The following is a 25,540-nucleotide window of genomic DNA, read 5'->3' on the forward strand; positions in this document are numbered from 1 at the left end:
CAACTTCAAAGGCATGATTTGAAGACAAATTCGAAATTTCAGGGCTGAAAGGAATTGATGTTGAAAGGAAATATGAGCAATGAACTGCACTAATGGAAAATGTGGCCCATGAGTAATGAATAAAGGCATCAAGTGTCAAATTAAAGTACCAATCCTACAATTACAGATGTGATTGCTTAAGCAGTTCCCCATGAAGAGGCACACACAGAGGTGCGCCACAGCTGACTCCCATCAGCAGCTCTGCGTTCAGGTGCCATGCTGGTCATCTGGAATTGGCCATGAGGAGAGCATGCACGTCACAAAAATTGGCAAAGACTACCAACAAGGTCTGTTTTGCTTTGCTTTGCTTTTTTGTTCGGATCCAATTGCGAAACATCTACCATTTGCAATTTCGAGTTCCTGCTTCTTGAGACGAATGTAATAAAACTTCTGATTATATGCACATCTTTAAAAGAAAAAAAAAGATTTAATTATCTTAGAGAGGGAGATGGGGAGATGGGGAGGGTGTCTAGCAGACAACCTGCTTAGTGTGGAGCCTGATCCGGGGCTGGATCTCATGACCCTGAGCCAAAATCAAGTTGGACATTCAACTGAATGAGCCACCCAGGTGCCCTTGACTGTATGCACATCTTAAGCAGGTGAGAAGAAAACTAAATATTTGAATTTCCTATGCTAATTTCTTACGCTAAGAATGATTAGTGTACATTTTTTAAAAAATGTTTACAATGCCCTTAAATGAGTATTAAGTGTCTCACATTCAAGACCCTACGTGGCCATTGATACAAGAACCTTTTGAGGAAGGAAATATTAATTTATCTTTCATAGGGAGTGAAATACAGGTTCATGAAGGTTACATAATTTGTTCAAGATTTTTCTTGACCAGTATACGCTACTATATCCCTCAGTCAAAAACATGAGGTTCTTTATTCCTCAATCTTGGAAACAAGGACAAATGAAGTAGATAAGCACCTCTCCATTGCAAACAATAAAAAATAATTTAATTGAAAAAAGAGTTTGGGGTTGCATTTATTTAAGCACAAGGGAAAACATTCTCGATAGTTACAGATTTTATGAAATTCAATTCTCTCAAACATTTTAGGACGTACCGCTTGGCCTTACATAATTGATTTAATCAAGCCTCAAGAAAGAGTCGATCTTGGTGCACGATTTGATCCCAGAACACAGCGAGCACGACCTGAGCTGAAGGCATATGCTCACCTGATGGAGCCGCCCAAGTGCCCCAAGATTTGATCTTTTTTTTTTTTTTTTGAGATTCTTTTAAATCTAGCATTTCTTTGATATAGCTGGCTGTTTTCATTATTTTTTAAAGTTTATTTATTAAAGTAATCTCTACACCCCACAGGGGGCTCAAACCCATGACCCTGCAATCAAGAGTGGCAGGCTCTTCCCGACTGAGCCAGCCAGTCACCCGTAGCTCGGTACCTTAATAGAAAGCAATATATTTGGTATGATAAGCTGAAGAAATACATTTGTCATGCATGGTAAAAGTTTATTAAACTCCGTTTCATTTTAGTTACAGGCAAAGCATTATAAGATACTTTTGAAAAGCTAAATAATTTTACTCCATTTTTTCCTAATTTCCTTTGCTTTCCTTAGGGCAAAGTTTAACTCAACAAGTTCTCTCCTGAGCAAATGAGATATGCTTCCACACTGATGAAAGATTTATACATGGTTTTGTGAATCTATTACTACTATCAAAATATATTACCAGACTCTTAAATATGCCAAGTGACCCAGAGCGTGATCACAATATGGTATACGATCCTCCAAATTTTCAACTTCAGAAAGTTGAGACTTTTTATGTGCAAGTACGTAGATACACACACAGTCCACCCCTAAGGATCTTAATCTGAAGTCTGCACAGTCCAAATGGCATTCTGTTAGATCAAACCATTTTCACAAGTTGTGGCTTGTTAAATTTCAACAGAGGAGTCAGAAAGCTTAAAAGACTAAACATGGGAGATTTTTTAAATGAAACTTTCATCCAGAAGGAAAACAAATAGATAATTTTCAGAATTAGCCAAATGCTTATGATCTGCCTAAAAATTTTCAGAGACTACAATAATAACTTTTTGTCAATTTTCATGATCTCTAAGAAAATTCTAGATTTAAAAGGAATTTAATATATCTGTGTGTGTGTGTGTGTGTGTGTGTGTGTGTGTGTAAGAAGAGAAAGAGATGTTTTTGCATGTGTGTGGGTGTGTGTATAGATTCCCTAAAATAAACTGTGAGGTGTTGGTGTTGGGGAGTATATTTAGCGTTCAAACAAGATCCAACTAATAATTATTTACTAAATAAAATAAACACTTACTACGTGCTGGCCCCAAGCTAGGCATTGGGGGAACACCCACAAGGTTTCTGCCCACCTGGAACTCAGAATCTGATAGACCCAAAAGGCAATGCCTTGGTTTAATCTCTAGAACTAAAATTCTACTAATAAACTAAGAAAACATATTTGGTACATAGGCCTAGGCTTGGAGATGTGCAAAAAAATATGTAAAACTTCAATCGTTCCCATCGGACGTGTTTGGAAATAGCATGTGGCATCCCACAAACAGAATGACATGTACAGGTCTCGGACAGAAGACAGGGCCAGTTTTACAAAGACATGTAATACCGTGTAATACAACACAAACACAATGTCACAAAGAAATAGGAATTATTTTTCTTCCATGTTGATAACCCAGCCTCCAGCTTTCCAAACGAGACATAATATGTATGTCCCGTGTGCAATCTCACAGTCACTTGATTATAAAATACTCACTTTCCAATTTGTTTTCTTATTAGATTTTATCTTAGGATTGGATTCCTTATTCCAAAACACATTTTCTAATGTCATATGGTTTATGACTCATGAAAACATCTTTAAACCCAAATACATCTTCTTCAACTTTTAAGCTAAATAGTGCTAGGATGAAGAGGCAACATTTTCCTTCAGTGAGATGTTAGGTGAGGTTTGGAGAATTAGCAGTTTGGAAGAGGTGATGCAATTTTATGACACGGAAGTGACTCATTCTTTCACCACGGAGTGTGATTTCTGGAATGGCTATTTGGAAGCAAGTGTGTGAGGCAAATATTCTTTAAAGAAAACCCATAAATACTCATTTGTCATGCTTTGTTCATCCTGGATAATAAGTAAATACAAGACATGGACTTAGTGATCATTGAACTGCTACAGTTTTTCTCCATTGGCAATGAATACACATTAGAAATGGAGTCCGGGGGCGCCTGGTTGGCTCAGTTGGTGGAACATGTGACTCTTGATCTCAGGGTTGTGCGTTAGAGCCCCATGTGGATGTAGAGATCACTTTAAAATATCTTTTAAAAAATGTAGCTTGCACTATGAAAAATGAGTCATGAAATTAATTCAAAAGTGTATAGGAGGAAACACAATATCAAGCATAAATTAATTTCCATCCTGTGTACCTGACTTAGTGTTAAGGAAGCCAACAAGTAGTGAGTATGTACCTTGTGCAGGCATCTGAGTAGGCCTTGGGGTTACAGGGAAGCCGTGGCTCCTGACTGAAGCTGCTTATGAGAGAGAGGCCAACATAGCACAGCAGCCCCAAGGTCCCCCAAGTTTCATGCTCTCCATTTTAGTAAGAGCATCCCTCACTAATTTTTTACTGGACACGTGGCTTCCTGAATCCTGGGCGTGAGGATGAGAGCAGCAGGACGCTCTCTGCTCTCTCACGCCTCCTCTACCCCTCCCTTAGGATGGAACTCCAACACAGAAGCCATTCAGCTTCAGGTCTGAGCATGGTGATCACACCTTGGCAGTGGGGGGGGGGGGCTGGAGCAATAGTACAACTGCTCCAGTCCATCCAACTGGGTGGATGAAGCTAGGGTGCCTGACTAACCACACGACGTACCACTGTGCCTCTCACCTCAATGATATTAGGGCAAAGAGAAATAAATGTCTATGTTATTTGAACCACCATGTTTTGGGGGCTTTTTGTTACCACGACTTAGTGAATCCCTGATGCAATAAATAAGCAAATGATGATCGTCCTGCAGGTGTTCCCTGACAGCCTTGTCCCTCAATTAGTCTGGTCCATTTCTGGGAAAAGTATAACGGAGTTACTTTTACACCAGGTGTTCAGGCCATAAGTTTGGCATCCTCGACCCCTACCTTCATCTCACATACCAACCCGTTATGCAATAGTACTGGCTGAACTTTCAACACAGTTCTTACCACCTCCACTTCACCACCTTCAAGTCAGTATTACCCCTTCCTGACTGCTTCAATAGTTTCCCAACTGATATGCTTGCCTCCCTCCCTGCCAACACAGAATTTCCAGGGCTCCAAGGAAGCCGCAGATTCTCCTGAGTGGTCCCACCTTGAATTTAAAAAAATAATAGGGATGCCTGGGTGGCTCAGCGGTTGAGCATCTGCCTTTGGCCCAGGGCATGATCCTGGGATCCGGGATCGAGTCCCATATCAGGCTCCCTGCATGGAGCCTGCTTCTCCCTAAGCCTATGTCTCTGCCTCTCTCTTGCTGTGTCTTTCATGAATAAATAAATGCAAATCTTTTAAAAAAATAAATAAAAATTTAAAAAATAAAAAAAAAAATAAAAGTCCTTGATGTGGCCTACAAGGCCATTTGAAGCTCTGTTACATCACTGATTTCCTTACTGAGCTCCTCACCCATCCCCCATAATCACTTACCCCGGCTCCAGCTACACCGTCTTCCATACTGTTTCTTGAACAGGTCAACCACAACCCATCTCAGGTCTTTGGGCATCTAGATTCCCTTTGGCTGAAATGCTCTTGCCCAGACATCAGCATGGCCCAGTGTCACCTTATTAATTTCTCTGCTTCTGTCAATATTCAACTTTTAGAGGCCTTCCTCCACTACTATACCTAACATGGCAATTCCTTCTCCATCTGCATGTCACTCTCTCTCCCCTTACCCTGCTTTGGTTTTCATAGCACTTATTGCCAATCGATTCTACACACACACACACACACACACACACGTAATAAATGTTTGCTTCATATCTTCCGGTGTAGGGTATTAACGGGCATTTTGCACTCTTTGGTTTGTACTATAACCCAAACACTTAGAACAATGGAACAATGCCTGGCATGTAATATATGCACAATAAGTGTTTCCTGAATGAATAAGTTGCATGAGTGAATGAAACACAGTGTGACCAATGTTCTTATACAGGATGTTACAGCCCAGTAGGGAAGTGTCAGAGAAGGCTTCTTAGCAGATCCAACTCCTGCAGTGACTCTAAAGAGCAGTGAAGTCTTGGTGGGTGTATCTCAAGCAGAGGAAAACATCTACCGAGTCACAGGGACAAGAGAACATCCAAGGAAGTGGAGCCAAAACCATGGAGTGGCGAGTGCAGAAACTAATAGGGAAGCAGAGGCAGGAGTTAGAGAATTTCTCCCAAGCTTATTTAACTAATTATGTGCTAAGTAATCAAGATTCCAGCTCACGTCTGCCAAGTTCCAAACGCCAGCTCTCTTCATTTCACTGCAGAGTTTTCTACCCTAAGGAGTTTGGAATTTGCCACGAGAAAGCACTGGAAAGCAGTAAGCAAGGAGATGCCACGCACACATCTGTCCTTTAGAAAGATCTTGCTCATGGTCATAGAGAGGATGTAGGAAAGTGGAAGAAGCCCAGGGACAGGAAGACCTAGAGGAATTGGAAAGCTGAAGGCGAGAAGCCCTGAAGTTCTGAAATAAAGCAGTGGCAGACAGAGACATCACCGAAAGGCTGATAAACAGAAGCGGTTTGAGGATAAGCAGACATGCGGCCTGGAATAAGTCCTGGGTTTCCAGCGTGGGCCAGGGCCAGGGCCCGGGATGAAAGGAGGCGTCGTTCACAAAGGTGGGAATGCAGTAAGGTTCCAGGAGGAGTATTCCGAGCATTTCTAGCTGGTCACACAGCCACTTAATGGATGGATCTGGATTAACCTCCCAGGATTAATGGCTCTTAGTCCAGTGGCCATCCGTCCACAAGACAACTCAACTAAATGGCTAAAGCTCCTCACATAAAGCACACAGAAACAAAAGACAGAAGCCCAGTTCAGCAGTCTAGTTATGTCAAAAAAAAAAAAGTCTACACTGTGTGAGAACATGAAACAGAATGTACTGTTGGGAGAAAATACTCAACGATTACTCGCATAAAAAACACATTCTAAAATTAAGTTCTCATCACAACATAATGTCATATGTGTTCACAGTTGGAGTAAGCCTTTTATCTTCTAATGTGACTTATCTCATAAGAGCTGCCTTTGGGAGAAGAAAACAGAAACTTGACTTTCCAAGAAAAATAGATGAAAGCAAGTGGTTTTTGTTTTTTTGTTTTTGTTTTTTTTCTTTCTTTCTTTCTTTCTTTTTAAACTCATCCCAAGAAGATGCTCAATAGCATGGTGGGAAGATAATCAAAAACAAGGAAATGCACTAGCAAAAAAAAAAAAAAAAAAGCGCTTTGCAAAATGCATCAGCAAAGAAATATGTAGAGATGTTACACATTTACTTAGCAAAAAGAATTTAAAAAGACATCCAATCAGTAACTGACAATTTCGGTTTACACTTGCATTGAGTGGACTACACCGGGACCATGCGTAAAATAATGTACTCTCTCATTTCATTTGAAAGCATTTATGCCCTTGCATGAGTAATTGCACTGAACCTTCCAAATAGAAAAAGCTACATTTTCTAGAATTCTTTTAAGTGAGAAATAAACACACCATAAAACCGTTTTCTTCTCCAAAAATGCTGATTGGATTCAAAGCATATTTGATTCCTTTATTCTTTTAGAACTATAATTAAAGTCTAATTACAGAAAAAAAATATTCAGTATCCTACTCCACGAATTCAGGATAATCACTGGGGAAACCCAATTATCTTCCCAAATCTTGACCATCAGAAAGTGTGCAAACAGAACCCACAAAATGCATCAAGGATGCCTTTCAAACTGTGAAATGGGATGTGATTAATGGAATAATAGGCGCTGCAATGCAACTGAGTTGCCCATTGTTGATCAGTATTGGCTATTTGCTCTAGACTTAAATGTCTGTCTTCACAGAAATTTTTGTTTCTACCTTACCAAGACTCACCAAGACTTTATGTAAAAGCCATTTGTTACCCAACCTTCCAGTTATAAAACAAGCAAGTCCTGCAGATGAAATGTACAGCATGGTAACTGCAGTTAATAAGGCTGGGTTCCATATTTGAAAGTTGTTAAGACAATAAATCTTAAAAGTTCTCATCACAACAACAAAAAAATTTATAACTGTGCATGGCAGTGGATGTTAATTAGACTTATTGCATTGATCATTTTGCAATATGTCCAAGATCAAATCCTTGTGTTGTATACCTAAAACTAATATTATTCTATATGTCAATCATAGTACAATAAACAAAAACATAAATAAAAAGACACTTGTTTTGTAACACGATCCTATGTATGTGCTATTTGGGGTTGTGGAGTTAATATCTGATTTTTTTAAAGAATTTTATTTATTTATTTGAGAGACAGAGAGTATGTGAGAGAGAGCAAGTGACTATGAGTGGGAGGTGGAGGGACAGAGGGAGAGGGAGAAGCAGACTCCTCGCTGAGCAGGGAGCCCCACATGGGGTTCGATCCCAGGACCCCGAGGTCATGGTCTGAGCTGACGCTTAACGGACTGAGCCACCCAGGAGCCCCTCAATATCTGATATTTTAAACATAATAATCCAGCGTCTTTGCCAGAATAGGCATGCAGTTGGTCATATTTGTCTTCAGGTCATGTTTCAGAACTGCTTAACACTAATAAAAATTACTGAAAATTTTTGCTTCTCTGGGTTAGATCTATTGACGTTTATTCCATTAGACCTCAACAAGGAAATTTTTTAACACATGTATTCACTTGAAAATAATAAAAGTATTACATGTCAAAAAGATTTTTATGAAAATAATGTTAAAAACAACATTTTAGTAACAGGCATGCCACGTTTTTAATACTTCTTTGGAAATCGAATTGATGTCTGGCCCCAGAGAAGACAGCTTCATCCTCTGCTTCAGCCCCCTCCCTGCAGCTGTATTACATATCATGTCACTTCTAGAAAACTCTAAGGCACACTCATGAGAGAGTGAGACAGAGGACAAACGACCTGCTCGTATTATGATAGAGATACATTTGACCTCAAAGAGCCCCTACAAGTTTCCCCGGACCAGACTTCGAGGACTCTGCCTTCGAAATGTTAGTGTGATTACGTTGGAAGGAATTTTCAGTTTGTTACAAAGATTTCTCATTAAAGAATTTTAAGATACTATGAATATCTCTGAGTATGAACTCTGTTAAGATACCAAAATTCGCCCATTTGATCTGCTGCAGGTAAAGCAACTACTCGCAGCACAAGAGAACGTTCATCCATCTCCTCTCTCTGCTTTGTTTCGCTAACAGGACACTTCCACCTCCACTCAGACCTCTTACCTGGGCTGTCAGACAGGTGTCACCCGTGTGGCATCCCCAGTGGCATCGGACCTTCACATCGGACAGACACCCGATTTCGTTTCCTCACCACGAACTCCACACACTTTCTCCTGTCTCAGAAAATGGCACCACTGTTTGCCCAACTGTCCTTTTTTAAAAAAAAGATTTTATGTATTTATTTGACAGAGAGGGTGTGTATAAGAGAGAGAGCACAAGCGGGGGGAGCAACAGAGGCAGAGGGAGAAACAGACCCCTCGCTGAGCAGCGAGCCCGACCCAGGGATATGGGACTGTGTCTATCTTGTTCACTATTATATCCCCAGTGGCTACTGACACACAGTCAGATCTGAGAAAGCATTTGTACGAATTAATAGCAGAGATGAATAAATAATCAAAACTGAACTGGTAAGTGAATCATAATAAAGAAACCGTACCGCCAAAAGAACTTCATTAAATACTTTCCTTGCTGTTCACAATTGTCGAGGGATTCACAAAGAATTTCATGTATTCATGGACGATGCTCAGTCAAATCCACAGTCTGCTTTATCTCTTAACACCTCTTCTACTTTTGTAGAAACACACCATATGGAGGGGGAGGAAAGCATGGTAGTTTAGCAAGGCCTGCTATGTATATATGCAATCTAATTCTCAACACAAAGAAAAATCTGCTGAAACATTCTTCCTATTTCATGTGGATCTGACCTCTAGACTGTAAGAAATAAACACTTAAATTCATAGGATTAAATATAATGTCAAGACTTTCCATAGAAGATACCTTAATTGTCTTTTAAGAAGCTGGCATGAAAATTGTTCTAAAAACACCTAAACTAAGTATTTTTCCTTTGCAGACTAATTTTTAATTCACTTGAGAGCCTTATCATCAATACCTAGGACTATTGTTGTTAATCCTCTACTTTTCTTATAAATTTGAATTTAACCATGGATAGCATCCCATATATTATATCAACCACCCCCATCATCTCCTAAAATATAATGTGAACTCTGGAAGGAACTAATTTCATGTAAATTCATATACATACATATGCGCACAAAGTATAAATCTATGTGCATGAATATTTCCAACAGGCTGAGTCAATAAAAATGTCTGCACTGGAAATGTTGGAGCAAATTATTACAAATCTTTAAAAAATGACTTTAATTTAAGGGCATGTGCTCCTATCATTGAGTGGAACACTGGGGACAGCATAAATCTATGTTAAGAATATTGCTGAAGGTCTTAAATATTCTAAAACAATATGTGATACAATATAATAAGAGAGTAATGTAAAATGATGCTCTGTAAACACAAGTCAAATATAAAATGTAGCATTGAATTATATTTTTCTAGTCATATACATGAAAAAAAAAGAAGTTGGATAAGTATGTAAATGGCTTTCGGTAAAAGTTATCACAATAGGCTATTAATTAAACTCTAATGGAAATGAATGCTCACTCCCTTCTTTTTTGCCAGTGGGAAATCAGTGACATTTTAAAGAAGTCTGAACGATTTTTGAAGGAAAATTTTAAACACGTTGGCGTTAATTATAATTGTGTGAAAAGTGTTAGCTTTACTCTGTAAATACACCATTGCATATTAGTGAAATGGAAAACTACCTTTCCTAACACTGAGCCACCTTCACCAGATGATTTTTCCAGTATAGCTTTGCTATTGATAAAAGAACAGTCACTTAATTGGCTTTGAGAATGAAAAGCATCAAAGTCACTTCAGTGCTCTTGTTAAGTTACACAAGACAGCAGCACACAGTCAACAGAAAGTAAATATTGTCTCTTGTTTTAAAATCACCTACTTCCATTTATTTCTATGAATCACTATCAAGCGGTTTCATCGGACCCAGAAGACAATCAGCTTTGGTAAAGTTGGGCAAACAAGGCAGGAAGAAGAAATGGTACTAAATAAATCATTAATATAAATACAGTCACCAATAATTTCTTGGTATTTTGAATACGCATAAAGCGTGAATCTGGGGGAATTAATTTTAATAGCCTCTTAAATCACCCATCGTAATTTTATATCTCCATGAGCACCTTAAGAAGTTAAAGGAAGGGAAAAGAAATGTTGGGAAATATCAGAAAGGGAGACAGAACATAAAGACTCCTAACTCGGGGAAACGAACTAGGGGTGGTGGAAGGGGAGGAGGGCGGGGGGTGGGGGTGACTGGGTGATGGGCACTGAGGGGGACACTTGACGGGATGAGCACTGGGTGTTTTTCTGTATGTTGGTAAATTGAACACCAATAAAAATTAATTAAAAAAAAAAAAGAAGTTAAAGCACAAAAATGTTTTCATTTTCATCAGAAAGGAGTTTACAGATGGGCCTAACTATAAAGATCAGACTCAGACGTCAACCTTCCAAAGCTACAGCAGTTAAACCCAGATAAGGTATGTGCTATTACAGGCTGCCTTTCCCCAGTGTGGAGTCAGGGAAGAATTCCAAGGAGGATTCAGAGACCAGTTGCAAGGCCTTTGTCCCGGGGGTGGGGTGGGCTGTCGCCATGGCAGCCACACCACGCAGCTTCTGGGTGCTGGGAAGCAGCTCCTCTCTGCCCAGCCCTTCCGGAACCTGCCAACACAACTGCTAACCATTCGGGGGCTTCTCATTAGAGGAATGGATACTAAAAGCATTAGCCTGTCCACCACCCCCCCACCAAAAATCATTTGAAATCTTGTTAAAAGTCTGAAGAAATACATCTCTGTGCTCTGAAATTGAACCCACGACAATTTCAGAAGCCTGTGTAACATTTAGCATGCAAACCGGTCACCCGTCCCGTGTCCTGATGCCCAAAGTCGGTTTTACTTCATTAGCAGGAAATCAATGTGTGATCACACAGTTGCCAAAACGGTACTAATCCAGATTTTCTTTTCATTTTTTTTCAGCGACGCTGTACTCATTTTGAACGTTCACTGAAAATGCATCTTTAAACTTTCAAATTTGGCATTCTCTCAAAATCGCAGAATGGAGGGGTGGAAAGTTTAGCAAAATGAATGAGCATAGAAATAAAACCCAAAACTGGTATGAAGTAATAGTAAGAAAGATACCTGTAGCTATTTTAACATGAACTCCTTTACCAATTTTAGATTGATTTTTTGAAAAAAAAAAAAAAAAACACAAACAAAACAACAACAAAAAAAAAAAAAAAAAAAAAACCCTGATGGCTCTCCTACTTTTTCTGTCTCAAAAAGAAAAAAAAAAAAAAAAAAAAAAAAGCAGTATGTTAATTTTCGAGGATTTTATCTTTTGAGAGTCTTCAAAAGTAAGAAAAACCACACTATTGCCCTCCTCTATGTAATAAATTCAATTCTACCATTAAAAAATTTGGAAATAAAAATGCAGCAAGCTACATTGGTAGAACCACAATGTGATTAAGCTATTTTTACAAAATCACCCAAAGAAGTAAGCAGCCTAATGAGTAGTAAGAACGTTATCCTTCAAAGTATGTCTATTTTTCCAAAAATGATATCCTGAAAACATCTTGCTAATTTTTCTTGACTTGTACAACAAATGCCATTACTTTATGATGACACACACACATCTTTATCTATATTAGCACCAAAGGAAAAAGGTATGGCTTGGCTTAATCATCTATCCCTACTCATCAAATCTATCACTAAATGACTCGTGATTATTTCCAAATATTCAATGCACCCTCACAGAAAAAAAGACACTGTTCTCTCCAAGGGTATTCAAAAATATATAGACTATCCTCTAAGGACCATTTATAAAGAATTCTTAAAATATATTAGGGAAAAAGGAACATAGAAACGAAAATATATTGCCTTTCCGGGTTCCTGTTTTAAAAAGGACAACTCTCATTTAGATCACAAATGTGGATATAACCCTTGATAGATAATTCCTCATGCACCTAAGTCAAGCACCTGCCTTCACGGACACACACATACACATAAGCATGGGCATGAAGAATACTGCCCTCTGGAATTTCTTACCAAGATGCAAACATACATCAAGAAGAAGACTGATGTATTTGCCTACACTAGAATTAGTAACTTCTGTTCATCAAAAGAGTCACAGATGAGTAAAAATTAAAGCTACGGATTGAGAAAGATATTTGCCAGGCACCTAACTGACAGGGATTAAACTATGTAAAGTCAACAAACCAACAGAAAAAAATGGGGAAAAAACTACAACAGACACTTCACTGAAGAAACACAGAGGGCCCTTGAACACAGGAAAAGCTGCTCAGGCTCATTAGCAATTTAGAGCAAAAAAAAACTGGAAACAGTCTAAATATAATCATTAGCAGAAGGGATAAATAAATTGGGTTATGCAGCACAACATAAAATTGAACCAAAAAATTAAGCAACAGGAAAATACGTGCAAGATGATTCGAGTTACATAACATGGTACAAAAGCATTTAACACTGCACGTACAGGGGAGTTCTTGAGAGGAAGCCTTTGGAGGGCTGGGTTCTCATAGGCGAGCTTGTAGGAGACGCACTCACAGCCCCACAGACAGGGAATGTCGGAGTTTAGGGAAAGGATAGGAGATGCACGGCATATGAGTCAGCCACAGGGAATCCCTCCTTCACCCCCACAAACTCTCTCCAAGCAGATGCTCTGCAGTCACTGCTGGAATGACTCCTGAGATGGGGTTCTTGCCATCACATCAGGCTGCTCATTTCACTCCTGGAGCATATTATTCAGCAGCATGTTGATTCCAAAGTCTTCCCTATAGCTTGCATTTCTCCTTAGGTCATGTAGATTCACGAGGAATAATTCCCTTTTCAAGCGACAGCATTTTCAGTATCTAAAAAGTATGCTTTCTTCCTAAAATTTCCATCTATGCATGGGTGGGATATATATAATTATACTTCCTGGACTGGGTCAAGTCTATCAAAGGCTTTTTTGAAGCTCGGCACCCCAAAATCAATGTGATATCCCCATGGCATCGAAATATCTCAGACCCTTGTCTTCACCATTGACTCCATACTGAGATACAGTTTAATATTTGCATCTAATACTTCCAGATCCACTTGGTTTATGACCACTTCTTCTAAACAGATGTCTGTTTCGTTTTTAGATAAGCAGTCATAGGTTTGTTCTTCCACATTAATATTATGAGCTTGGCCCAATGAAAGAGCTGCAAAACAACTTTAAGCGCATCGGTATTTCACTGTTCTAAAGATAGCTTTCAGATTAACATGAAAAACTCATAAGGCCAAAAGGCAACACCTAGATTTTGGAGAATAAAATGGTCTGTTTCTCATATTAAAATTACCAAGAGAGCTCATTCATATGAAAATGCATTCAATTCCCTCACACTCACGAGTGCAGGTAGTGTTTTGAATGCCAAATGACACGGCGAGGCTCATCAGTAATGTTCAATTTTATATAAAATCCCTCTCTGAATGTCAGCTTTCATACATCATTTAATTATATAAAGTCAGTAAAAATGTTTCAGGGGGAGAGGGGAGCAGAGCTGAAAGTACCAAGTCAAGCAAGTTTACTTCCCAACGGTGGCCAGCAAGATGATTCCCGTCCACACTGATGAACGAACAGTGTTGGACATCAGTCTACCGGGCAGACCTGGGATCGACGCACAGAGTGGGGAAGGAAGCTGCCAAGCAGACAACCCGACAACTTTGTCTTCAGAAGGAAAAGGTACAATCTCTGTGCAGTAACAATAGTCAAGTGAGTCCCTGAGTGTTCATGGGTATAGTCAAGTATCACTTAGCATCCGTGTACAAAGGCCATATTCAAAGAGTTGTGCATGATGAGCTTCTTAAAAAAAATGGGGGGTGGGCTGTGCCAAAACCAAAATCAATGCTATTCACTACAGACAGAAAACATAAGTCCCTCCAGGTGTACAGCAGAGTTGAGTCCCAACCATAAGGACAGAGAGAGGGCCAAGATTAAGCCAAATCATGATTGCTTTTTCAATAAGGAAGGAGTTATGGGTAACAGGAGAGGAGTGAACCACTGAAGATGGATGGAGAGGTCAATAAGCTCTTCAGTGTTCAAAGGATGCAGAGAGACGTAAGAGGTATTTATAGAAACACCTGGGGACACCTGGGTGGCTCAGTGGTTGAGCATCCGCCTTTGGCTCAGGGCATGATCCCAGGAGTCCCAGGATTGAGTCCCACATCAGGCTCTCTGCATGGGGCCTGCTTCTCCTCCTTCTTCCTGTGTCTCTGCCTCTCTCTCTCTCTCTCTCATGAATAAATAAATAAAATCCTTTAAAAAAAAAAAAGAAACATCTGAATTATTCTCTCTTTGCACTATGGTCATTCAAGTTCTCTATTTTCCTTGAAAATAATCAGATCATTTTTTTAGCCTATGGTTGAATGCTGCACATCTTTAATGGGCTCCTAAAACTGGGATCATAATACCTAATAATTATGTACCACAAGGACTTCTAATCTGCACTTTGAAAGTTAACATTGCCCCATTTATGTGTAGGAACTCTGGAGCACATAGCCCAGGTTCACACCTCAACGTCCCAGTGGGATGATCCTGGCCAAGTTACCCACCTTGTCTATCCATCAAGATCTCCATCTATTAACATGCAGAAAACAGAATATCTACTCCTCAAGGTTGCTATGAAGATTGAAATGTAATACTTATGAAAGGATTAAACACTACCTGGCATTTATAAGTACATAATAAAAGCTATTATCGTTAACAAGCACCTCATAAAAAAAGGATAATTTCATTGAAAAGTTTAACTTAAAATACCCAATGCTCATAGAACGCTAAATAGATGACATTCCTTTTTTTTTATTTTTTATTTTTTTAGGAAATAAAATGTAATCTATTTGCTTCCACAATGAAACATCACAGAAAAGGTACAAACCCACCACTTTGATGGATACAAATTCGACATTTTTCAATATAAAAATATTCAATTAGATTCACGGAGAAGATGCTTTATTCACATTACCATTGAAAGTCACTGAATCAGAATATGTATTATTTTGGAACACAACAGACTAAAATGTCTCTATGATAACCAAAAGGAGAGTAAGAGTATAAGGATAGTAATAAATATTACATCATGATTAAGGCTAGTGTCCATTTAAGAAAATACACTGTATTCAAGTATTTTGTAAGAGTCATTTATATATTTGAAAACATAATTAAAATATAAACAGAGCCTTAGCAACATAACCTACCTACGCTACTGCTTTAAAAAACTAATACCAAACAATTCTGACTCAAACTTAACATTGAAACTTCTACTAGCCAGCAATTTTAAGTATCTGAAAGTCACACAACTCATTTTGCTTGAAAATATATGATAATATATTTACACTATCCCCAGATGATTTTTTTCCCCAGTCATCCTAATTAGTGAAGTCTTACCATATGACTATTCTCTTTTGCTAAAACGATGAGAAAATTCTGGCATTTAGGTGTGCAATCATACTTGGGACACTGCCCAGCTAAAATAAAAGCTACTTGAGGCACATGTTAAACAGCATTATATGAAGAAACTTCATTTGAGTAAAGAGAGACAGAGAAAACCGGACTGATTTTCCACATAAATTCCCTGGGTATTTTCCTGAATGTCTGGATAATAAGCAAGTTTGTGAATGATCCTCCATAACCTACTCATCCGTTGTTGCTATGGAATGCTCTTTATAAATATTAATGCTCACAGATGAAAAAGAATCCATCTCTATCAAGAACATTGCTATCTAAACTTTGAGAAGATTAAAAACGTTGATAAAAAGCTAATTAAACAATGAAACATTTCTTCAATTAAAACTTATAAAAATTTAAATGACCTTTTGTTTTTAATTTGAAATTATTTTGACACAAGAGTATTAGCACAAGATCGGCCAAAGTTACACTGAACTGGTTAGAATCACAGCTTGGGGACAGATCGGCATCAGTTTATAAGATTATATCACGTTTGTGAGTTTAGCTGAAGGCAATCAACAGCATTACTGCAAAATCTGTGACTCCGAATATTGATACACTGTTTAAAATCCTGTTTTACAAAAGATAATTAAGAGGACTTGCTGTTTAGTCCATACAGCAGGAAAAGCCAGATAAATAAAATTCATCAGAATTGGCTTGAAGCATTGGGGGGGGCGGGTGGAATTAGTATGTTTACCTTAACGTCGGGAAGCCTGTCATGGGTATTTCTTCTTTACTTTGTCATAAATATGTTTGTTGTAGGCGTGTGCGTGTAAGGGCATGTATGTGCACAAAACGCTTCGTTTTCTTCTCTCATTCCCCCTTATTCATGTAACACGAGATATAGAGACTTTACATCACAGTGTTTAAGTATTAGCTTTACAACATAGCATCTCAATTACGGAATATTAAGGGAAAGAGTAAATAGTACCCCAGGACTCTGTATCCTCTTTAGGGGAAAGTGTTACTGGGTTTTCAGCCCTACTCAGAATCGTCACATCATGTTAAGTGGAGCTACGAACTTGCTGCCACCTTTACTTGGAAATTAAGCACGGTTTAAGGAGATGCGCACAGGTGCCCCAGTTGATAAGAAGTGGACCTGGGATGGTTAATTTTATGTGTCAACTTCCTAGGCCACGATATCCAGATATTATTGGTCCAACATTATCCTAGATACTTGCGTGAAGGAATTCTGTAGAAATGAACATCTAATTCAGGAGACTTTGAGCTGTGGATTACAGAATGTTGGTGGGCCTCGTGCAATTGTTTGAAGGCCTCAATCGAAAAAAAAAAAAAAAAAAAAAAAAGGCAGACCTCCCCAGAAAAAGAGGATTTCTGCCAACAGTCGACCTTCAGATTTGAACGGCAACATCAACTCTTCCCTGGATCTCTAGCCTGCTGACCTCACCATGTAGATTATTGGATTTGCCAGTGCCACAATCACATGAGCCAATTCCTTAAAATAAGTATCTATCCATCAATATCTATCAATCGTCTATCTCTCTATCTATCCATTTATCTATCCATCTATCTATTGGCTCCATTTCTTGGGAGAACCCTGACTTGGGTTCAATTCTAATTCTACTATAAACTAGTTGGGAGATCCAGGCAAATTACTTAAACTCATCAGGCCTCTGTCTCCTCATCTATAAAGAAGAATAATAAATATTACCCCTTACCTCATGGGATTGTTTTGAAGGTAAATAACATTTTATACACGGCAAGCATTTATTATAAAAAGCATGCTCAGTGTGTTGGACCTTGTTCTAAGCACTCAGTAAATACACACTAGGATTTCCAAGCTTCTTCCGACATAGCTAGTAAACTAGCAGTTAGTCTTAGAAGCTAAGGTAGTATGGATTAAGAAAATTTTTTTGTTTCTTAGAAAAAAATTTCAAGGTTGCATGGATATCTATTTTCGTAAGAGATACTCAAGATAAAGGAAAACAACAAACAGGTTCTGGAAACATCCATTTCTTGAGTGGGTTTTCAATAATTAGCATCTGCAAATAGTGGAAGTAAGGTGGACTTTCCTTTATAAAATAGGGATGTTCTTAAAAACGTGCCTGACAATAAATTATCTGAAAAATCAATGACAAAACCATTGAAAAACTAAAAACTAAGAAATGCTTGAAACTTGGTTTTTAAATGAACACTTCCTGACATTTCTCTCTGTATTTATAGTTTATACTTGGTCTCTGTATATTCCCTGCATTTTTCTCATCCTTTCTGCTTACTACCCACATATACTCTTGCCCTATAATTTCATCTTCTTCCCCTGCAATTGTCTGCCAAGTGAATACTGTTTGTGTTTTTGTCTATTGTGTCTTGCTTTTATTCAGAAGAGAGCCTCGCTGAACATTTATTTCCTTTTGGAGAAAAACTTCATGACACTGACCCAAACGCTGAAAACTTATGGAGAAAAAAAATGATCGAAATTATGACTTAGTTGACCACCTCATATGTGTCAAAAACGATCACAAAGAAAAATTAAAAGGTGAATGACATATGCAGGAAGCACATTTCTTACGTCCTGCCAAGTATTTGATAGAAACAGTAACACATACTGTTACTTTACAATGTTTTATACTTTACATTAAACCTGATCTCCAATTATTTCATATTAACTTCAGAACAATCTTACAAAGACAGGAGAAAGCAGGATTTTGCAACATCGGCACTAAGGACAATTTGGGCCAGATGACTCTGTTGTGGGCAACAGCCTGGCAAAGCAGCCTTCCTGGTCTTTACCCACGAGATAGCAGTAGCTCTCCTCACCTTCCCCACTCCACCCGTGACAGCCAAAAATGTCACCAGGTATTGTCAAATGTCCTGTGGAGGGATAGAATCCTCAGCAGTTGAGAACCACTACCAGGAAGTAGTGGCAATCAACAGGACAAATTAGGTAAAACCCAGAGAAGTTAAGTCATTTGCCCAAATACACCCCTCTTAATGACCTATCAACTTGACAGTTCTGGGACACTGTCATGAATGCTTAGGGTAAGACGTTGATCACCAACTATAAACTGACTGTAACATCTATAGGGCAACTCTCTGATCTTACAGGCACTTCTGAACTCACTTTGTCCTAGGCTGATCCGGTCATCACTTCAGGCTTTTGTTTTCTCCCAGAAGGAAGACATGGTATTAGAAATTACAAGTTAGAGATATATGATATGAAAATCTTCCTAGGTGTACGATCTGTTTGGGTGGTGCCTGCCTCAGTTGTTTTCCAAAGCCATTTCTATCTTAATTTGCACAAGATTTAGGAAACAGTCCATTACTCTTACTAATTAGATAGCTAACAGGTCATCCGACCAGCCTGATTTCTTCTTTCATGCACATATAAATCACCGAAAACGTTCTTTTTATAGAAGCATGAGAGCAAGAGACCTAGTCATACACTAAAAATTAAAGGTAGAGCCGACACTTGGATTATCTGGCCAAAAATACTTTCCGCAAGTCTTGAGCTTCTCTGGAAGCTTCGCGAGCTTGCTCAATGACCTGATGGCATGCAGATGCGTCCGCTGTAATCAACAGCATTTCTCTCTTTCACCCTCTCATCCTTTCTCCATGTCTAAAAGAATACTAGATTCTCAGATTCGTATTCTAAACACGAACGCTTCATATGACTACTCAGCCACTGTGTCTAAAGCGTGTTCCACCTCTATTCAAACTGCTTCTCAAGAACAAAAGACAGAGAAGTGGAACTGTACCATATAATACATCACCATCTGTGTGCAGGCTGATAAGATGAAAGGCAGCATCTGAGTGTCAGAGGATTAGAGTTACAAACCATACCTTCCATGACATACACCAGTGACCCCACATCTCCTTCTTTGATGATGCAACTGTCTTTGCCGTACTCCACCGGGTACATACAATCCACAATCTCCTGGATCTGTGACAGCTCCAGGTTCTTCATGAAGTCATTGTCAAGGATAGCTTCCTTTATGAGATCCTTGGACCTAGGGGAAGAGAGGGAAGATTTATTGGCACATCTGACAAGTGTTAGCACAGTCTGTGAAGTTTAGCAGAGCCGTACAGCGCTCTGGCACATTACAATGCATTTTCTTGTTAGGAATCCAATCATTTTGTGAAGGACCCGAGAACAAACTAATCCCATGGCAGTCCGAAAGACACTGAGAAATTCTCCTTCAAAGGGTGAGAATTTAATGCACACGTGACCAAACAGAAACAAGCACACTCACACCGTTCCATTTTGTTTTAGAATGTGTTTCAATCACAAAGATGGTGAGAAAACCAATGGACAAGCACTTTATTATTTTTTTATTTTTATTTTTTTTGGACAAGCACTTTAAACCAAAGTTTGCAGCTTAGTTTAGGGGCTCTTGATGGGATGAGCACTGGGTGTTATGCTATATGTTGGCACATTGAACTCCAATTAAAAAAATATGTAAAAAAGAATTAAAAATTTTTAAAAAAAGGAATAGATGTGAAAAAGATACAAGAAAATTTTATGGAATAAACACTGTTATCACTATCTTTACACATTACAAAAGAACGTCAGGATGTATCGTACAATACACACGCATGGTAAAAAACGATTTGTTTACCTATTTTTTATATGCCTCTTCCACTAGACTTTACGCTCCATGCGGGTGGGGATCATTTTTAGTTTCTTCTCTGCTCCATGCCAAGTGGCTACTATAACGCGAGCTATGGTGCGGGAGTTCAAGAATAATATTTTGGTAAAACATGTTAAGAACTGGGTTCCTAATCAGCTGTTTGAAACAACTAGTAGAAATAGTTCTTTATCCATACCTTACACATTTTCAGAGAAAGTCTATTTCTCCAAGCAGCTTAAAGTGAGGTAACCGGACGGATAAAACTATTGAACAGGATGTTTTTAAACACAACATGATTTAGACCTGGATTAAACATGCAGTCAGCGGGAAAGATATTTACGAATTATGTAACTGGGGATCAGTGGTTAGCAAGAAAGTTTTGCAGAATTTAAAGATGGTGATAATTTGATTCTCGGGGATAAGAAGTTCCAAATGACTTCCTACGGAAACAAAAATTAAAGAGAAACCAAGAGGAGCACAATCAGAGGGCTGTTGGAGATAAGACGAAAGTTAGAACCTTAACAACACGGAGAGAAGGCAGCGCATTTGGAATTTTATATAAAGAGTCTTAATTTGAAAAAGATCTGACTATGAGCTGGTCCTTGTCCCCATTTTCTTCACGAGTGGTTCTCAGAGAAATGACTGAGTAATGAATAGTGACTAACGCGTTAGTTCTCCCCATTTCTGGGTGCCTTTCCTTCTAGACCTCAGTCCAACTGGACTAGAGCCATCCCACATCATGTCTAAACTGGTTTTGGTATTTAATAACAAAAAGGCATACGTAAAAAATAAAAACGATTGAACATTTACCATTATGAAAAATACACTTAAAATGGAGTATTACGATACAATTAAAATTGTTTATGAAGAATGTTAATGGCATGGGGGAAATTCTTAGACTATTTTTAAGTGAAAAAGCAGAATGTAGAATTGTTTTTAGAATAAGGTAATATTTTATAAAAGAATTCAGAGACAAAAGAGAAATTTAGGTAATAAGAAAACGTAGAATGAAAGAAAACCAGGAGCTATCACTTCATGTCTCTTAAGATGGCCGTCATCGAAAAGGCCAAGAGGTGACGAATGTTAGTGAGGATGTGGACAGGAGGGAACCCTCGTGCACCATTCCTGGTGGGAATGTAAACTGGTGCAGCCACAGTGCAAGGCAGTAGGGAGGTTTCACAAAAACTTAAAAATACATCTACCATCTGATCCAGAAATTCCACTTCTGGGAATAAAACCAAAAGAAACAAAAACACTAACTTGAGAAGATATCTGCACTCCCGTGTTCACAGCAGCATTATCTGCAACAGCTGGGACATGGAAACAGCCTAAGTGTCCACTGATGGATGAATGAACACAGAACATGTGGTACACACACGCGCGCACAAACACACACACACACACACACAATGGAATATAATTCCGCCATAAAAGAGGAATTCCTACCATTGATGACAACCTGGATGAACTCTGAAGGCATTATGCGGAGTGAAATAGGTCAGAGAGAGAAAAACAGTGTACGATCTCATTTAGATGTGGAATCTAATATTAAAACAACTCACACCGACCTCATGGAACAGAGACAAGATGTGTGGTTACCAGAAGTGGGGGACTGGAGAAGGAGTTGAAAGAAGGCTGTCGGGATCCCCAGGGGGATCAGGGGTTGAGTGCCTTCGGCCCAGGCGGTGACCCCGGGGTTCTGGGATCGAGTCCCGCGTCAGGCTCCCCACCGGGAGGGACCCTGCTTCTCCCTCTGCCTGTGTCTTTGCCTCTCTCTCTGTGTCTCTCATGAATGAATAAATAAATAAAATATTTTTAAAAAAAAAAGAAAGAAAGAAGGCTGTCAAATGCACAGACTGGCAGTTAGAAGGTAAGTAAGCACCGGGATGACGGACACGATGACTGTAGCTAACACGTCTCCATGACACACAGAGAGCCGGGAGGGGGAGTTTTTTTCTTTCTTTTTTAAATCTATGTGAGAGGATGGTTGGTAACTAAAACCTGCTGGATGGTTGGTCCATGTATCACAATAAATGCACATTGCACCGCCATGCTATACGCCTTAAGCTCACACAGTGACACGTGTCAGTTATTGCTTGATAAGCCGGGGGGGGGGGGTATGAGCAGCTGAACAGAACTATACGTGAAGACCAGGACAAATATAATGTCACTCCCAGAAAGTGGTGGGTGAAGAAGGCAGTAACAGTACTGATCGCGGTAGCGGTAACACATAGGGAGGAGGAAGGTGTACGATCACGACCTGAAACAATAGGAGGAAATATATTAAAAGGAAATTAGCAAAATGTTGGCACTGGTTGCCTTTGGTGACAAAACTACAGGAGCTTCTGGGTGGCTCAGTCCCTTAAGGGTCCGAGTCTTGGTTTCAGCTCAGGTCAGGATCTAAGGGTCGTGAGATGGAGCCCTGGGTTGGGCCTCATGCTCAGCAGGGAGTCTGCTTGAGAGTCTCCCTCTCTGCCTCTCCTTCTGCCCTGGGCCCTGCTTGCACACGCGCTTGCTCGCTCTCATAATAAATAAATAAATAAATAAATAAATAAATAAATAAATAAATAGAATTGTATTTTTTTTCTACTTTTCTCTGTGTATAAAAATTTCTAGAATGGGCATGCGTTTTCATATTGGAAAATCATTTTAAAGGTAGTTTATAAGAAGCATACTATAAGGAGAAATAAAAAAATATTCCCATTTAATTGAATTCTCATTTAAATAATGATATATTTAATGCTGACTGGCTATGATTGGTGTATTCAAATTCTTCTTTTCAATAGATTCTCCTTCATATGGCCTGGGTGTAAATACTAATGGTAGGAATTTTCACTTAATAGGGACACAGCCAGTCATTAGGAATGTCAGAATAGACTATTTTAAATGTGAGACTTTTACTGTAGTCTGACAGGGCTCTTAAGCTCTTTGTTTGTTTAATTTCAGCTTGCCAAAACTCTGTTTCTCCTGAGGCAAAGAGCTGTTTCTCGAGTCTTCAACACAAGATGCAAAACTCAGTCCCCATCTATGATCCTCATGAAATCTCCTTTCTTAATTCTCTTTACCGTCTCTGACGTCAAGCATGACAGTAGCACCTCCCAAGTGACTCCTGAGATCTATCATTTTAGGATCATGTTTCCTAACATCAGGACTTATTTGATCTTTAGGAACTTAATTTTAATCAAATAGTATAAATATGCTCTTTACTAAAAACTGCTTTGTTTTCTTTGCATCAAAGAGCAAGGTCATCCATAGGTTCGTATTTTCTGATATAATAAAGCCTGGATGTTACTGACGTCAGAATCCCAACTTGTTTAACTACAGATGGTGTCTTATCCTTTGGGAAATATTAAGAGTGCTCCATTCAAAATCTAAGCCCCAGAAATGCCACTAGCTTAGAAGTAAGCTCTTCCAAAAAGGAAATAATTCGCTTAGTCCAAGGATGAGAGAAGAAAACCCCTTTCTCATTTCTCATAAGTGACACTATTAACTTGTTTCACAAAGATGCTGGCAAAGGTGAAACAATGAGGTCCAATGCAATCTTTTCGAATTGTCCAGATTTTCCAAATGCTTACCACGAGGTCAGTGGGGAAGGGGGCTTCAGGATGCTCTTGCTTCTCACATGTCTTATGAGATGGAGGACATTCAGTCTCAAGTCTCTTTAGAAGCACACTGCAGGTGTTCATCTATGTGTGCACCTTAAAGCAAACCAAGCAATACAGGACCTACCTCTTAGCATTTATCCCTTCACACAAGCATCGTCCAATAACATGTTGGCCTCTGAAACATCACAGATCATCCATCTCAGGCCTCTGGGTGGCACAACTCTGAAGATGTCCTTGGCATTAATATTTAAGGCCCTGCCTCTTCATGCAATTTCCCTTTAAGCCCTTTCTCATGGAAAGCTTGAAAGATTAGGTCAACTCCCAATAGTCCCTACTTGCTCCAACCCTGTGGACTATAATCAGTCGGAGCCTCCACGTCCTAACCCTGTGAATCTTTTTCCTTCCCTGAAGAAACAAAGACGCTCAGTGTAACTGAAATATGATGCCGCACGTGAGACCTGTGAGCTGTGTTATCAGTGTGGGAGCTGGGGAAAGCTGCTATCACAAGTTCCAGAAGGTGGCTATCTCCTCTCCGAGTACATATTTTAACAACATGCTGCATGAATGCGGCAGCCCGACCTGGGGGCTGTAAGAAGCAAATACAAAGATCTTGATTTTTGATCCTGTTGCTTCTGTGTATAAACAATCTCTTAAAAAATGTTTTCTTCCTACACTCCGAATTTGTGGCTTTCAAAACACAAACACCATAAAAGGAACTTGGTTATTTTGAGCTAGCCCGATTGATTTGTCATCATCAAGTTGTCAGCCTCTGAAATATTGGCTATATATAATGGTGTGCTGGTAAACTGGCTCTCCAAGAGGGAAAAAAAAAAAAGAGGAAAAAAAAAAGCCCTGGTTTGTAGCATTTGCCAATTTCTCTGGTATAAATACTCCCACCATAGCCAATTTCAAGCTACTAATGTAAAGTGAACCCGCTTGCAAAATTCCTGAAAATTTAACAAGCAAGTTCCTATATGAGCCAGTTAAGAGTTGGCTCCAGCACATAGCTGGATATAGATTATTTTTCTAACACCCTAAGAACTTAATGTGCCTTAATTTATAAGTGCCGAAACCAACATCATAATCCTTTCCTTCTTTAAAAACTTCATTAGGTGGTATAATATCCTCCAGATAATTTAATGCCAGGATTTCCAGCCATGGGTCTTCCAAACTCTCAGATTGTAGAAAAGGAACTAGAAAGTCCACTTCCCCATTTACTACTGCAGAGTTCCTGAACAGACACAGAATGTTCGAGAGAAACTGTCTTCCTACATAATCTTAGGGAAAAATCAGCACTTCTAGGGATGTGTAGGAAAGTGTACACCTGCCTCTCTAACAAGGAGGCCAGCAGTGCTCCCTCTTAGTAAACAGAGCCTTAGTTTTCTCAACATTAAGCAAAAGGCTATTGCACATCGTGGTCACCCTGCAGCAGGTGAGCACTGTCTGCATGGCACTAGCCTTATTTCAAAGAGCTGGGATGACATGACAGCA

At 39.1% G+C, this 25,540-nt stretch overlaps 1 protein-coding gene across 2 annotated transcripts in view; it reads right to left on the bottom strand.

Annotated features, from left to right (window-relative positions):
- PRKG1 (protein kinase cGMP-dependent 1) overlaps positions 1–25,540 on the bottom strand; it is a 1,197,769-nt gene that overhangs the window by 1,020,391 nt on the left and 151,838 nt on the right. For both annotated transcript variants that reach the window (XM_041728585.1, XM_041728584.1), the window contains exon 2: positions 19,657–19,823. In XM_041728585.1, the coding sequence (XP_041584519.1) occupies positions 19,657–19,823 (167 nt within the window). The remainder of the gene's footprint in view (positions 1–19,656; positions 19,824–25,540) is intronic.

This window comes from Vulpes lagopus, chromosome 14 (genome assembly GCF_018345385.1).
Source record: "Vulpes lagopus strain Blue_001 chromosome 14, ASM1834538v1, whole genome shotgun sequence".
Taxonomy (NCBI): Eukaryota; Metazoa; Chordata; class Mammalia; order Carnivora; family Canidae; genus Vulpes; species Vulpes lagopus.